At 42.9% G+C, this 16,815-nt stretch overlaps 1 protein-coding gene across 1 annotated transcript in view; it reads right to left on the minus strand.

Annotated features, from left to right (window-relative positions):
* Positions 1–873: 873 nt before the first annotated feature.
* The window catches only part of LAMA1 (laminin subunit alpha 1), a gene marked incomplete at its 5' end in the record, with an annotated part of 126,951 nt that continues 111,009 nt past the window's right edge, over positions 874–16,815 (minus strand). The window contains 10 exons of the mRNA XM_019633794.1: positions 874–1,727; positions 2,360–2,582; positions 5,456–5,589; positions 6,782–6,935; positions 7,449–7,607; positions 8,177–8,366; positions 11,743–11,855; positions 13,258–13,393; positions 14,798–14,983; positions 15,702–15,853. Of these exons, the coding sequence (XP_019489339.1) occupies positions 1,567–1,727; positions 2,360–2,582; positions 5,456–5,589; positions 6,782–6,935; positions 7,449–7,607; positions 8,177–8,366; positions 11,743–11,855; positions 13,258–13,393; positions 14,798–14,983; positions 15,702–15,853 (1,608 nt within the window). The remainder of the gene's footprint in view (positions 1,728–2,359; positions 2,583–5,455; positions 5,590–6,781; positions 6,936–7,448; positions 7,608–8,176; positions 8,367–11,742; positions 11,856–13,257; positions 13,394–14,797; positions 14,984–15,701; positions 15,854–16,815) is intronic.

The following is a 16,815-nucleotide window of genomic DNA, read 5'->3' on the forward strand; positions in this document are numbered from 1 at the left end:
CCAACGAGGAGAGAAGTGGATGTTCCCTTGAGGAAATCTTTTAAGAGGCCTTGAGAATAGGTATAACCATGATAGGCCCAAACTCTGCTTTAGCTCAAAGTGAGCAGGGTTGGTAGAAAGAAGGAGAGAGGGAATAGGAAAACGGGGGCACAAAGTCCATGGCAACTCTACAGTCGGCTCTCTGTCCTGGTTTGGATCACTTCCTCACCCAACATGGTGGATCAAGGTCTAGAATGTCTGAGTTGTCATCTCCCACGGTAGATGGCTTCCTTAGAAATATTAACTGAAAGGCCACCCAAGGTAATGTGTTCCCCTCCTCGCGCATTTTCACTACTGAGATGCAAATGCCCCTTTCCTAACCCAGCTTCCCAGTGGCTGCTTTTAGATTGAAGGAGTCTGCTTTCCTAAAACTGCCAGGTGCTATAGAACAATCCGCACTTCCACAATTGGCTGCTACCTTTCTCTAATATCTTCACGCAGACATTTAATTGGAAAAGGATTACAAATTTCAGAGACATCAGCCAAGAGGTGCAGATCTCCACGAGGGTTTAGAAACATGAGCAAGGCACAGGAGAGGGACAGGGACCAGGACCAGAGTTGCCTTTCGTATTTATCAAATTAAAATCTCTCACACAAATAGAAATGTAATCGATCACCTTTCATACTGGAAATGTAGGTCATTGATAAGAGAGGTAGAGCCCTTCCTTCAAGTAAGCATTTGAAAAATGAAATCATTTTTCTGAAGCATATGGGAGAGCAGCCATTTTGACCCCAGCCAGCGCAGAACTAAAATACATTGAAGGGGACTAAATGCGAGTTCAGAAATCTGGGTTTAAAACTGCTTATTTCATTAGAAGAATATATGTGTGGCTTTTAATTTTTCCCTCTTTTGAAATTACACATTCTCCTAGAAAAAGCAGTTGATCAAGAAAAACTGTCTTATCCCAAGGGGTGAAAATAAAAGAAGACAATAAAATAAAAGAAGAGCTAAAAAGTTGTAATTTGTTGTTGTTGTTGATATTTGTGCTGCAAAGCGCTCTGTTAGGTCCTAACAGAACAAGGATATGTCCGTCCCCTTCCTTTTCTCCTTTTGTCCCTCTGACCTCCCTGGAGCTTGTTTAAAAGGCTTATGTGGCAAACAGCTGGTGCCCTCTGCTGGAAAGCAACAATTGTATTTCTTGTGTCTGTTGTAGAATTCAGAGCTTAACATTTTGGTAAAGAAAGGATTCATTCTCTGCTCTAATTTATTACAGTGTGTAGTGATATTTTATTTTCTAAAAGCTCAAAACGCAAAACGTGAAACACTGTCAAGTAATTAACAGAATATTCAGTACTTACAAAGATTCATTGAAAAACTAAAAAAGAGAGCTAATGAATTCAACTGACATTTTAAACTATCTAACAGAGGTATTTGTTGTACATGTGGTTTTAGTTTAACATAACACAAAATCTGTGCACTTAACCTGAGTTGGAAATGACATCTGAACTACAGAGATTTTAATTCACAAAAATAATTCTCTTGAAAATATAAGCAAAATATAACCAATTGAGGAGTTTCCCTGAAGCTCAGGGCTCAGTCGCAGGACAGGAATGAGGGAAAACGCCCTGCAGGTCAAAAGCTCTGCTGAAGTCATAGGATTGTACTTGTGGGCCCTTAGTCAGAGTGAGCTTTCTCAAACACCCACGGAAGGAAGTCTGGCTGCTCAGGCAGTTTTGCTTTACATCAGCTGTTTAGGAAAGAAGAGAAGTCTTGCTTAATTTTGTTAAATGACTTGGACAACACAATAGGAATGAAAAATAATCTCAAGTGGTTTCTATATCAAAACGAGAATACGATTCTCCCACATAGGTGGCTTCGATGATAATGTAAGTTAATGAAAACTTTTAATTGTGCAATCATTTTAAGGCATAGTTGTGACTTTAAAAATCTTAAAAGATATTTATTTTATTATCATTTGTAACAATTACTTGGACCATCTGAAAATGCATAATTCTAACCTGAAACTGATGTGAGAGGATACGACACATGTTTGTCCTCTGAAAAGATTACCCACCCCAAAATGATTCCCTATTCTGGGAGACATCTAAGATGATTTGCCTCAGTAAAGTCATTCAACTTACTTTACGCCACATCCAATATTCTTAGAGTCTTACCTAATGATCAGTTTACGAGTGTAGATTATTTGAACTTTTCCAATAATTCCTAGGTATTTGAAATAGCCCTTCTAAAATGATAAAGGGTTTGTCATTCAAACCATGTATTTTTCTTAATCCCTATTCTATATCCACCTGAACTAAGACTGGCACCAGTGCCAGTGCCACTTAAAAATGAATAAGCAGAGCAGACATCCAGACGTACCAGGATAGCCGCCGACGTAAATGGGATTATTGGTGTCCACTGAGGTGGACTGGGTGTGTGGACTTTCAGCATGAACGGCATTCCCATCGACAATCAGAACCACACGGTGTTTGCTCTTGTGAGCTTGCAGGGTGTGCCATGTTCCACTGCAGAGGCTGTTAGTGGCTTTGGGCTTATATGTGGCCGTTATCCGACCAGCACCATTGTTAACGTGAAACAAGAGCTAGACAAAAAACAGACACAAAGATAGACACATATCTTGGTGAATTTTTTCATATTTAAGGAACACAACCATTTACGTAATGTGCTTGGAGTGGATAAAATCCCAGCATTCTGCCAAAAAGGAGAGCAAACTATAAAACACAATTGTTTTGAAAAATAGCCTCTTAAAGGATTCAGATGCTATCTTATCCCTGAAACTTCAGAACGGGCAAATGCCCACCTCCTATAGGTACAAGGCTGAGCACTGTCAGCATTGTGTGCTCAAATCAATTCCTCTTTTTCAGGACAATGGGAACTGATGGGTTTACTGAGGGTGTCAGTCCACACTAGTTGCTAGCACCTATGAAGGAACATTTATTAACTCCCTTCTGACAAACTACAGATGCTCTACCACAGCGAGTGGTAACACACAAAAGATGGGAGGGAAGAATTGTAAGTATACTGCTGTAAGGTTCTTATGCTATATGTGAAGTTACTCAGTATCATGTCAGGGTAGCTGTGACAAATTAAAGATGTATATTATAAACCCTTGGGCAACCACTAAAAATGTTTTAAAAGAACAATAAATAATAAGCCAATAATCTGGTAAAATATACAACATTCATATGTCAGAAATTACATTTTTCGCAACTATTATACTGCTGATAACATTTTTAAGATGTCACATAAAAATGTGCAAATGGATACACAATTTTTCATAATTCTTTTGAAGTACAGGTGAGAAAAAAAGTTAGTTGTAAGTCACAGTGTAGACAGGAAGCAATATGATGTAGAGACAATTTTGTTTCTATATGAAAATGAAGTAAGTGGGGAGAAGAGGTGAGGCACAAGCAGTCCGATGACTTTCTTATATTCTCCCCATCCTCATTCTAGGATCTCCTAGGGACCAAAATTTCTGTGGGGAGTAAGTAGGGAAATACTAGAAACAAGCGATTGAGTTTGGGGGAATCTACAGCGTAGAAACTTGTTCCCTGCCTTCCAGGAGGCAGTATCGGGAAGAGTCAAGCATCTTAGTCCCACAGTAACATGAGCTGATCACAGTGCAGCGGGAATAGTGGCAAAATGCAGTGAGAGAGAGAGGACTCGAGAGACCACCACTCAGATGCTCCATGGCCTGTGCTGGCACAGCAGACATTCCAACTCTGGGGGTAGGTGACTGAAGATGAAGAGGCAGCAGTGCCCATGACAGCTGGGATGGAAGCCTGATCTGCAAAGGACGGCCAAATCTCCAGGAGCAGTCTCCACGCACTGAGACCTCAGACTGCTCCTTATAACCAGCCAGGAACAACTGACCAACTGCACAAAAGACAGGCTGTGTCTGAAGATGTGGAGAGATGAGTTATACCTCACTGCTGTTAGGAGAGAGCCCACAGAAAAGAAAAAGGGCAATTAAGACTCCCTTTCCCCGGGCCGGCCGAGTGGCACGTTGGTTAAGAGCTGGCTTGGGACGCCAGAGGGCCCCGGTTCGGATCCCACATATGAGGGCCAGTGACACTGCCCTCCACAGCTAAGATGCTGAACAACAGCTCAACCTAGAGCTGGGCTGCTGTGAGTCACTGGCGATGGCGTAGGCTGCAGCCCCTGTGGCAGTGGGTTGCCACAGGCTACCATGTGTAGCCAGCAGCCAGCGTGAGCGGCCAGCAGCTGCTGTGAGCAGCCGTCCAGAAGCCGGCGACTGATCTGTCTCACCCGGGAAGAGCGCAATGATGGTGCCAACTTGGGCCAGTGAAGCAACGTCCTCCACAACTAGACTGAAGAACAAAACGACAGCAACTTGTCTGTTCCCCTTCCCCCGATTCCCCAATTTAAAAAAAAAAAAAAAACTCCCTTTCCCCAAACCTTGCAAATAAGATGCACTCAGATGGACCCAAACAGGACAGGAAAGAGAATGAGAACTGGGAGAAACTCTGAAGGAGGCCATTTTAAAGCAGAAGAGACTTAAAGTACTGTTAATTGTTGAGTTCATTTTGTTCCCTACATAAGAAGGACTTGAACCTGAAAAGCAGGAGCAGAATAGTTATAGAGAAAAAAAATCACTTTTTTTTTCATTGAAAAAATTAGACTGTGGTACATCTATCTCATGGAATACGCTGTAGTGAAAAGAAATGAACTATTGATACACACAACAACCTAGATGAACCACCAGGAAATGAGGCTGAGTTGAAAAGCCAATCTCAAGAGGACACATATTGCGTGATTTCATTTGTAGAGCACTCCTGAAATAACAGTTAGAGAGATGGAGAACAGATTAGTGGTTGCCAGAGGTTAGGATGTAGGGGGAGAAAGTTAGAGGCCATAGCTCAAGGGAGCCTGTGGTAATGGAACAATTAAGTGTCTTGACTGTGGTGGTGGTTACATGAAGCTACGTATGTGATTAAATTGGGTAGAGCTACACACACATACATGTATAAGTAGCATAACTTAAACTTAGAGGATTGTGCCAATGTCAATTTTATGGAATTGATGTACTTACTAGTTATGCAAGATGCTAACCCGGAGGAGCCTAGGTGAAGGGTGCATGAGGAGCTCCCTGTACATTTCATGGCAACTTCCTATGAATCTATAATTACTTCTAAATAAAAAGTTTACAAATGTTAGGGGAAATGGGGCATCAAGTTGGCAACTTACTTTAAGATGGATCAGAAAAAAAGTTCTTTGTATTGTAGTTGTAATTTTGCTGTGAATATAACTTCAGAATTACAAAAGAAATTATTTTTTAAAAGCTTTTTAGGATTATCTATTTTTTAAATATTAACTGAAACTCTTCTTCATTCCGTTAAAGTGGATAATTGGAAATGTGGATCGAAGTATTTCTCAACTGCTCTGTCTCTGACACTGGGGTAAGGGGGAACCCCACTGAGATGAAGCACCTACCTGGCCATTCACAATCTCTAATCCAATGGCATCCACTTTGGCACTGCTGATCCCCAGGAGGACGCCATTCTCTGAGGAGGTACGAAACTCCAGTGTGATGTTTACATCTGATCGGACTTTGTAGCCTTCTTTGACTGGAAAACACAAGGAGACCCTTGAGTTGGTGGTGCGCCCTGGCCAGCCCAGGAAGGCTCAGGCTCAGAGAGGCCTTGGACTGGGCGGGCTGAGCACTTCCGCTCCTGACTGAGATTCGGGAGACCTGTCTCCAGCTTTCTCTGTATCCAGCTCCATCCCTACCAGCGAGTTACCTCTGACCTCTGAGCCTTAGCTTGCACATCTGTAAAATGAAGTGACACTTTTAAATAAGACACACAATCGGGGGCTAAGCCATACTAGGGCCGAGGCAGGCCCATCCTCTCATCTAGAGCCACGTAGGGAACAACAAGGAAAAGGGATTTGATCCAATATAACCCCTTCATCATCTATTCAGAAATAGTCTACTTTATTTTCCCACTGTCTACATACTGGGTATGTCATCATTTACTGAGTGTATTAGTGAGAGTCCACACTAGGTTTTTTTTTTAAGTGAGGATTTAATTGAATGAATTTTTTTATTCAGGTGACTTAAAAAGCTGACATCAATTGGGGATATTATCAATAGCAGGCAGTTGTTACCACACCCAGGGTTGAAGGAAACATGGGAGAAGGTGGTGCTACCAGAGCTTGGAAGAATGGAGGTGAGACATGTGCTGCATACCCTCTCCTCCCTCCCGACCGGCAAATCAGTTATCTAAAACGGGGAGGGAATAGCAGGTACATTGGAAGGGCTACCTCTAAACATTGAAGACTTTACATTCTAAGGCAATGTATAGATTTAAATTCCTCGACTTCTAATTGATTAATATTTTCAGTCTAAATGGAGTTAATTTCTTCATCAAATCTGACTTGCATTTATTTGGCTGGGTGGTCTGGATATTTTATGCTGCTGACTTTTAATTCAAAGGCCTTTATTAACTTGGACAGTGAAAGCATTCCTTACCTAAATTTAGTAAGGGTATAGATTAAACCTGCACGTTACCCTCTGCCGGGAGTTGCACCGACTCTAGGGGAGGAAGCCTTTGTCAGGCCATCTGAGTGGCACAAGAAGTGAGAAGGCTCATACATTAGAAGCTGAGAAATAAGAATTAACTGAAACACTTAACTAAACGTGGTCTTGCTGCAGCCTTGTCCAGTGGGTCCTGTCCTATCATACAATTCTTGGATTCATAGCCGCTGAGCGTGCAGGTGAATCCAAAAGATTTCTTGGAGATTGTTGATAATACATACCGAGAGCCGCATAGCCACTTCCTTCAAAGAAAGTTCCTTCCTGGACCTCTGCGTAGCACCTGGCTACTGCAAATGCAGACACTGGGCTGCCCTTGGTCAGCTGTTTGCTGTTCACTGTCACCTCCCCAATGCAAGCGGGGATGCTGTGGGTGATCTAAACCAAATGATGAGAGAGCAGACGGTGGTGAATACAACCAAGGGCAATTTTTTCCTATACTTCAACAAAACACATTAAAACGCTATCTTTGGGTTTTTAAAATCTAATTGCCACAATACTTCACATGAATGTCTAACTTAATGCTGCTATTTGAGTATCTTTGCTAATAATGCCATAAACATGTTTTCTATTACTTTGATTAAATATTGTGGACATCAAGAATGAGGAGCTTTCTCATGTGCAAATACAGATTCCCCGGACTTTCCTGAACTGTATTGGGGCTAAGGGGCTGTGGAAAGAAACACGTTCACCAACTGACAGGCAGGAAAGGCTGGTCAGGCTTCAAGGGGAAGCCTCAAGACCCAATCTGGGGATGAGGTTCGAAAGGTTGCATCTTGCAGCCAAGCCCCAGGTCCAAACAAGGTAATTTAAACATAAACATGTTCCTCTACAAAATAACCACCACCACAATACAGGTAAAACGGGCCCCATACAGAAAACGCTGCTCACATTTCCAATGTTCCTGGCCCTGTAATCGGAGGGGAGGCCTCCCAGGTACAACTTTCCTTCCACATCCAATGTGGTGCCATCGCCCACTGTGGTCACCATGGGGGACTCCTGGCCATCAACCACCATGAAGCCCTTTCTTTTAAAGTATTCTGTCTTTACCTAGAGCAAAATGAAAATATCCATGATTTTTAAGGAATCTGAGAAAATTTTGACAATGTTTTTTTGCAACTCTGTTCATTTTGGCTATAATACCCTGAATGACATCCTAAGGGATGGCTCAGAGTTTCACACAGCCAGTGGTGAGAAGGCATTGAGTCTGGCAGAAGACTGGAATCAGGCACAAGCAATGTGTGCTTCAGAGCAGAAAGTGCTCCAGAGTCCTAGTGATAAAAAAGCAAATGCCATGCTTTCAGGTTTAGCTCATCCACACCATGGATGGGCTTGATTTACTTCTCATCATATCACGAACATTTTGGGTACTTTTCATTCACTCCACCAGTGTGTGCTGAGTGCCTATGAGGTGTCAGGCACTGAGCTAGGCCCTGGGGATATTCCAGGAAGAAGAAAAGGTCACTGTTTGCAAGAAGCTTACATTTTATAGGGGAGAAGCCAGACATTAAGCGAGCAGAAATCAAAGGGAAAATTTCACTGCAGTGAAACGCAGTAGACACATGGGACAGATGGAACAAAACTCAGAAGGCATGACCAGAAGCTTCTTGAAAGCGTACCGTGTGCCACTTGCCATCACTGAGCAGCGCAGGGTGAGAGACTTTTGTTCTGCCTTTCCCAAGATCAAATAGGAAGTGGAGGTGGCCCCTGTGCAGCTGGAGTGTGGCGTAGTCCACTTGGTTCTGGTGAGCCATGTAGTAAATGAGACCACTGGAGGCAAGCGTACGGATACGTAGCTGAACTGAGAGCCTGCAGGAAAATAAGAGCTCAGTCCTCAGAAAGGAATAAGCTTGCACGTTTGCTTTTTAAAATAACCTCAAAGAGAGAACCCAATAATTATTTCAACATTTGTTTGCCATCCATTCACTCAGCTGATGGTTACTGCGTCCTTATTTCTGCCAGGAACTGTTCTAGGAGTGGACGCTAAAGTGGTGAACAAAAGGAAGGTAAAGCTAGTACCAGAAATACACCAGAGAGTAAAAATTGTGTCGTGAGCAGGCCAATGGAACATTAAGTAGTCAGGTAGGTGACTCTGAAAGTAGGTATTTCAGCTGAGATCTGAATGACAGACAGGAGCAAGCCCCACAGAGCCAGCAGGACAGGCCTGCATTTTGTTTTCAGACAGTACAGAGTATGTTAAAATGATGGGCTCAATCATGGCGGACAGCCAGGAGTCCCCAACTGGGGCCATGTGGGAGATGGCACCACGCAGGGGTGGAGGGATGGTTGCGTCTGGGTGTCCTCCCATAGCAGGAAGCATGACATCACTAAAGCACACAGGGAGGGGAAAGGAGGGTGTGGCTCCACCCTCATGGATGAGGGGCTCTGGAAGGCAGTATTTGGAGTTTATTTTAAGTGCAGTGGGAAGTCAAGGAGGGTTTTAAGGAGGAGAGTGGGCATGGGTTGACTTATATCTTAAAAGGAACCTCTGATGCGAAGAACAAATCAGGTGGGGACAGGGTGACAGCAGGCATTAGGCAGGCAGCTGTTAAACAGTCCCCAGGAGGCTGGTGGTGACTTAGAGCAGGGTGGTGGTGGGGGATGCAGAGAAGGTGAACTAATGCACAAAATGTTCTGGAGGAAGAAGCAATAGGACTTGCAGCTAGACTGAACTTGGAGAGTGAGGGACAGAACATAACCTCCGGGTTTGGGCCTGGGGCAACCAAGTGCATGGTGGTGATGTCTACAGAAATGACAAAGAGCAGGTTTGGGGAAGACTGTGAACTTTCTTTTGGTGTTTTGAGGTGGAGGAGCCTGTCCAAATCCACATGGAGATGTCGAGTAGCCAGTTGGTTATACAGCTCCTGAGTTCTAAGTGGAGGTCAGGGCTAGAGATGCAGGTGTTGGTTCAAATAAATGGTATTTCAAAGTCATTGGAATATAGAAGGCCACTGTTGGAGAATATGTGGAAGAGGCCCTGGGCCTTCTCTGATGGAAAACGAGCCAGCAGAGGAGATGAGCAGGGGTGGGCATGGAGAGAACAGGAAATCATGGGAGCGTGGGCCAAGGAAGTCAAGTGGCCAAGTGCGTGTCATACTGTTGAGAGCGCAGCAGAGAAGGCACCCTGGGATGGGACGTGGCCACAACAGGTCCTGGACAACTCCGGCAAGTGCAACCAAGGAGGGAGGGGAGGCTGCCTGGGTGGCCTGGGAGAGGGAATGAAAGGTGAGGAAAGGCATACAGCCACATAAGGCAACTTCTTCAAGAAGTTTAACTGCAACAGAGCCAGCATATTGTGTGTGTGTGTGTGTGTGTGTGTGTGTGTGTGTGTGTGTGTGTGTGTGTGTGGTCTCCTGGAAAGTTTGTTTTAAAAGTTAGAAACTACGAGAGAAGTAGTGTTACAAGCATAGACACAAGTCACAGTGTCTGGGTTTGAATTTTTCTTCTGTGTGACTCTGAGCAGATGACTTAACTACCATATGCCTCAATTTCCATGTCTATAAAATTAAGCTAATGTTACCTTCCTCATAGGATAAGTATGAGGACTCAGTTAGGGTAAATGTGTAAAATACCGAGATAGCCTCCGGCACAAGTGTTTGCTCCTCTTATTATCACTGATGATCCTGCATGTGTGTTGGTGGAAATCATGTATGAAAGAGGGACAAATGGATACTGCCGACATACTGGAAGGGGAGAGAGGTGAGGGGCTCCAGAGGGCAAGCAAAAGGGGGAACAAGGACCCTTCCTCCATGTTGCCAGGGGAAGTGGTAGAGACATGGGGACAAAGGCTGGGGGTAGTGGACAGATGAAGGAGTTCTCTCTTCTCCATGAGGCAGGTCATCAGCTAGGGCATGAAGAGAGGCTGTGGGATGTACAGAGTTTTGAGCTAAGAGCAGAAGCTATGAACAATAAAAAATAGTGAACATATTAGAGAAGTATATTGGCTCTTCATATATTCTGGAGGTTCCATCTGAGATTCATGGCCATGACTTCAACGTCAAACCAGGTAGGAAGAAGATAATGCGTTTCCACAGCCTTGCCCACCAGGCATGGAGTTAGGACAAGTGTGAGTTTTACCTCCGGTCATGGTAGACAAGACGAGAGCATTACAGGAGTTTGCAAAGGAACATGTGTAATAATAGCATCCAACCTATCTGGGAAGGGCATCAATTGTGTTTCAGGGCTAGAGAAGGGTGTGATTATCATGGAAAAGCATGAGGGCTTAGAGGTCTTGATGTAGTTGAGGAACTGCTGAAATGGGGAGTAACAGAGTAGAGATGAGGAAGACGTCAGTTCATAGGCTGCTTAGAGTGTTTGGAGGTGGGATGGATACTTATGAAGCAGGCAAGGGTATGACTGTGGGGAGAGAGTAGCTGAGGAGAAAGGAGGAAAAGACCTTTGACAGATTGGAGCCAAAGGACTTGAAAGATCAAGTGTTGGGTGGCTGTGCATTCCTGGAGAATGATGGAAGGAGTGGTAGAAAAAAGACATTAATGCCTGAAGACAGCGATGGGGTGGTGATCACAGAGGACAGCGACAAGAGGTGCAGGGAGTAGCAGAGTCTGGAGGTGTGAACTTCAGACGGGCTGGAGATTCAGAGGAGGGAGGAAGGATGTGGAGTCCAGAGGAACTTCGGCCTGCTTCAGGCCTTGAGACCGGTGGGATGTGAACTGGCTTCCCCTAATAAAGGCCTTGGGGGACAGGCAGGTGTGAGGGCAAGAGGAAATGTGCAGGCTGGTGTGGGTGTGGCCCCAGGAATTTGGGGGAGGCACAGTGAAAGAGTTTGAGTAGACAATTGCATCAGATTAGTGAATGCTTACAGTAAAATGGGGTTGAAAGACTAGATGATAACAGATCTAGGGGACTTTGGATTCTGGAATAAGGAGTGATTTACATAGATACCTCCATGCTTTCCTACATATACACAGAGGCAGTAACCAGCCGTCATCTAGAAGAGGTGAACACAACCCACAGGAACGCCACTTAACCACAGTGTAAGCATCTGATTTGCATAAAGGCTGCAATTCTATCTCGTTGCCTTGTCACTGCTGCCATCTGGTTGCCAGTCAAGCACTCCCTAATAAAATAGAAATAGCTGCTTCTGGAAAAGACCCGTTGCTGAAGAATACCTCCCTGATTCATCTAGCAATAGAATACCTCATGAAGACTTCAGAACAATGCCTACCTCTTTCTAACAGCCAGCTGATTGAAAGGCAGGACAAAATGGCTGCCTTGCATGAGACCAAACTGGTGTGCATTGGGGACATACTCTGGGGCTCCATCCACGGCACACTGACGCTGTAAAAGATGCACAAGGACTCTCAGCCACACAGCCATGACCCCACTAACACGGGCACATTTTTCCATGAAGACAACATCTCAGAAGCAATCATATCAGAAGACCAAGGACCACAAATACATATTTGCACTAGTTTGATCGTCTTTGCTTTAAATAACTTACTTGCCAGGCCTTTTTCTCTCCGAGGAAGCAATTAGAGCGTCTCTCACCTCAATCCCACTCAAGTTGACTTAAATTCCCAGGAATTTTCATTAGGCCCAAGTGGTAAGGCTTTGCCGCTGCCCACACCTTCCACTCAGCTCGGAAGGGCCTGAGGATGTCAGCTGCTGCAGGACAGCTGCAGCACATGCACTGGGACACTGGGAGTGCGCACAGGTGACAGGCCTAGCAGGGCTTCCGAGTTTGACATCTCTAATTCCTCATGGACAGCAGAAGGTGCAGCCAAGAGGAGCCAGGCTGAAGGGGCTCCCAGAACCCCAGGGTAGATGTGAGGAGCCAGAGAAGGTGCTCAGGCACCTGCAGGTGCCCGGCTATGCCTTCTACACATTGACTGCAAACTAGGTAAGGCCTCAGACTCAGTTTTCTGGCTCGGGGTGGGCAGATGCTACCAGAGAGGTGTCCTGAACTCAAAGCCAGGTCTTGCTTAGAAGGAACTGCTTTTTGTGTAACTGCACCATCATCTAAATAATTAGACTGCATGCCTTCAACCAAGGGAATGGAAAAATCGGAAAAGGGAAAAGAAAATGAAAAGTAACAACGACTGCCATTAAAAATATTCGGTAAAAACTGGCTTTACCTAGATGAATCAAATCCATTTTTTAAAGCAACAATGACTTACATTAAGTACTTATTTTCATGTTTCTCATTATACCAAAGTGATCATGAGTCCTTATAGAAACTCTGCCAAAAAGTTTGCTGTGTGGCAGCCAAATGAGGCACTGAGTGTTATATCCTGCACTCTGTAACTGCTGTGCCATGTTATCTGTGAGTTTGCTCAGAGGGCCATTCCCCACCCTGCTCCTGCTCCGCTTTTATCACAGGGATGCCCCCCGTCACTTTTCCAAAGTGGCTTCCAGCTTGTTCCGCCAGTGGAAAGCAGTGCTGGGAGATTCCGGGGTGGGAAGACGGAAGAAGCCAGAGTGTTTCTCCCTCTCTTCCAGCTCCAAGAGGCCTCCCTGGAAGGGTCTATCTTCTCTGCGCTTCTGTGTCTACCAGAAGACTCACTCCTTCAGTAGCATCAGCTCCCAGGCTCAGACTGCACCAACCTCCTCCCTTTGTGTCACTGCTTCAGTGTGCCCAGTTTCCCCAACACCTTTGCAACGAGGCCACCATTTTAATTTCCTCTGGGCTGCACTCTTTTTCTGCCTGGATCTGACTGTTATGAAAGCAAACCCCTCTTACTGGACTTGGTAAAGGCTGGGGCTCTGGCAACAGCTTGCCCTCCTCTCCACGAAGAGCCAGCTGAGGCCTTTCTGAAAGCAAGCAGGCGTCCAAGTCCACTTGTTCATGGCCAACTGCACTAGTGAAATCCAAAAGCCTAGATAGATACAAACAAAGTGTTTTCAAAATTAATTAAGATATGACAAACCAATACATAAACCAATGCCATTTGATTATTGAACACTTAAAATCCATGAAAAACCATGGATATATTACTCTTAGAGTAACCAAATTGACCATCTTTCCAGAGTTCATATATCCTGTCTCATATATTGTTTTGTTTGGTTCTTCTGCCTGCCCCCCACTCCCTTAGCCCATCCTCATGTTGTCCAACTGGCCATTTCTGAGCATCCTTTAAGAGTTGGCTCAAACGTCGTCACCTCATCTTGTAGCCTTGGTTGGACTGCCTCAGGGGCAAATTCAAGATCTGGCTCTCACAGCACTGCACAGTAGCTTCAATGAAACACTGATTCTTTCTTACAGGTTACCCTCTCCCAGGAAGTTGTGAACTACAGTTATCATAAGTCCTTTTAACCTGAAGCCCTTGCAACATGTCCCCTGTCCACATATACTCTACTGGCACTTTCTGAGGACATGGCTATGAACAGCACAGAAATGTTTCTGCCCTATTGAGTTCTCAGCATCACAGCTTTCAGGAACATAAAGATGCTTAATCAATTAATCAATAAACAGACAAGTGGGTGAATAAATATATTAAGTGTACAAAAACTAAACCTAGGGTCTGACATTATATCTGTGTTGAAATCCAATGCAGTGTTTTATTTTTGCAAATTTCAAGGACTCGTAAGAGATTCTTTCACAAAGGATACCGAGACCATGAAAGATTCAAGTCCTTGATCAAGGTGACAAGGCAAGTCAAGAGGGGATCTTCAGTCTCTTGATGCTAAGTGCACATGTAGCTTCTCTTTTGTAGATTCTTGTCTGCCCAGGTCAAAGCATGGCTTTTGTCCCATCAGCACACTGACTACCAGCAGAAGGTCAGTGAGGAGGAATGAAATGCCCATGGGTGTATATTAATTCTCTTGTTCATCATGAGTTCCACACAGGGGAAGGAAACTTCCAGTTCTTAATTAGACATTAATTGTTTTAGGAGGAGCCATTAATATGCTGAAGTTTCAAGTAGCCCAGTTGTAAAGGCTCCTTTAATGCAATGCGCTCAAGACAATAAGAAACATCACAAAATCTCTTCATTCTCTTAAATGTATGCCAAAAATGTATTTGACCTCTGCTATTTATTGATAGTCCCGTGGAACTAATGTTCAATTATTTTTTTAATGTGTGACAACTAGATCTATCCATCATTCTACTCCAATAAAATCCATTTGGGAGACATGTATGATAGAACAATGGGGTTTGCTTCAGAAACTTGTAGAATTTTAGGCAATTTCAAACAGCAAAATTAGATTACAGATTAGTGTCAGTACTCAGCATTAAAAGATCAGGAAATGCAAAAACATGCTGAGAGCACAGTTATACTTACTCCATGTTAAAGATGAGGTTTCTGATACAGCCATGGAATGATCTTCTCATCTTGAGCATGGATGTCCCCTCACCCTCTGGAATCCCCCCTATGTACAGGTTGGATACATTTATTGTTGTGCTTTCCACTGATGGTTCCAACTTCATGTCTACAGGATTTGTCTCATCCAATTGGACAGTGATAATTCTAAAAGGTCAAAGGAGAAAATGAAAGAAAAGCTTTCAAGTATAATGAAACATAACTGTCCCTTTTAACACGTAATTCCATATGTACTTATTGAACAACAAAAATTCTCTGGAGATAAATTTTAACATGACACTGTATATGAATAAATAGGTGAATCTTGAAAATTAAAACCTACTATTGAACATTCTCCAAAACTGAATGGAATGTTATTAAATATTATTGAGATCAATTGCTTTTTTGGAAGGTATTTTTCTTTTACTTCTTTACCTGTAATATAATGGCCAGTGTACTTTTAAAATATACAGGAATGTTGACATTACACAATTTACTATTTTACTCTTTACATTTTACTATTTACCGTTACTATTTACTATTTTACCATTTATTATTTAGTGTTGCTATAATGTTATTTACTAATACCATAATACTATTTCCCACAGAATTAATCTAATGTAAAGACAATTTATAGTGGGCCCCAGAAAAAAGCAGAGTTAAGGTTGCTGAATTATGAAAATTCCGCAAATATCTTATTACAACGCAGTGAAATTAACACACAAGGAAGTATTCTAGCAAGGTTTTAGAATTGTTTTGGAACTAGAAGAACTCTGACTGCTAATGATGTCGTAGCAATCATCCGATCATTTGTACAAAGAGTGCCTTACCAAGGATCCTACTGGGGAACCTTTGTGAGGTCACCATGCCCTAGTTACACAAATACCTTCCACTCCTTATCAAGGAGACAGAATGCTCTTGTCCGTCGGCGTACATGCCCGTGGGAGCATGCAGGAGAGCTCTTCTCAGACTTGTTCCATCCCCCAAATTGACATGCACTTCAACGTGGCCTTCCATCAGCATGATAGCAAAGAAGGGCTGGGAAGATTGCACAGAGAATTCCACAGAAAAAAACATTATTATATGATTTTAAAAATTACCATCTTATGAAGATAATGTGGGAGCAGTAGCACCAAATAAGCAATCTCTTAAGAATATCACCATCTAAAACAAGTATTTTAAATTTTGCATATTACTTTCTAATCTCTATTCATATTTTACATTCTCTATTAGGCTATTATCACTAACCATATCAAAGAATTCCATTTCTACATAGTCTTCATACTTATTTTTTATTGCCACATTATGTACCAACAAATTGGTACACTGTAAGTCATTAATCCATTTTCTTTTTTTCCAGTGTTATTGAGATATAATGCACATATAACATTGTATTAGTTTAAGGTGATGATTTGATCTATGTATATATTGCAAAATGATTACAATAAGTTTAGTTAGCATCCATCATCCATCACTTCACAGTTACAAATTTTATTTCTTATGATGAGAACTTTCAGATCTACTCTCTTAGCAACCATCAAATATACAATACAGTATTGTCAACTATAGTCACAATGCTGTACACTACATCCCAGAACTTATTTATTTTACAACTGGAAATTTGTACCTTTCGTCCGCCTTCACCCATTTCCCACCCTGCTCTCCCCTGCCCCATCTCTGGCCACCACCAATCTATTCTTTGTTTCCACAAGATCATACAATATTTGTATTTCTGTGTGTAATTTTACTTAGCATAATGCCCTCAGGGTCCATCCATGTTATTGCAAATGATAGGATTTCCTTCCTTTTTATGACTGAATAATATGTGTGTGTGTGTATATATATATATATATATATATATATATATATATATATCCCATTTTCTTTATCCATTCATCTATTGATGAACACTTAGGTTGTTTCCATGTCTTGGCTATTACAAATAATACTTCAAAGAACATGGGGGAGGCAGATATCTCTTCCAGATAGTGGTTTTATTT

The sequence above is a fragment of the Hipposideros armiger genome, unplaced genomic scaffold, assembly GCF_001890085.2.
Source record: "Hipposideros armiger isolate ML-2016 unplaced genomic scaffold, ASM189008v1 scaffold_1411, whole genome shotgun sequence".
In the NCBI taxonomy this organism is placed as follows: Eukaryota; Metazoa; Chordata; class Mammalia; order Chiroptera; family Hipposideridae; genus Hipposideros; species Hipposideros armiger.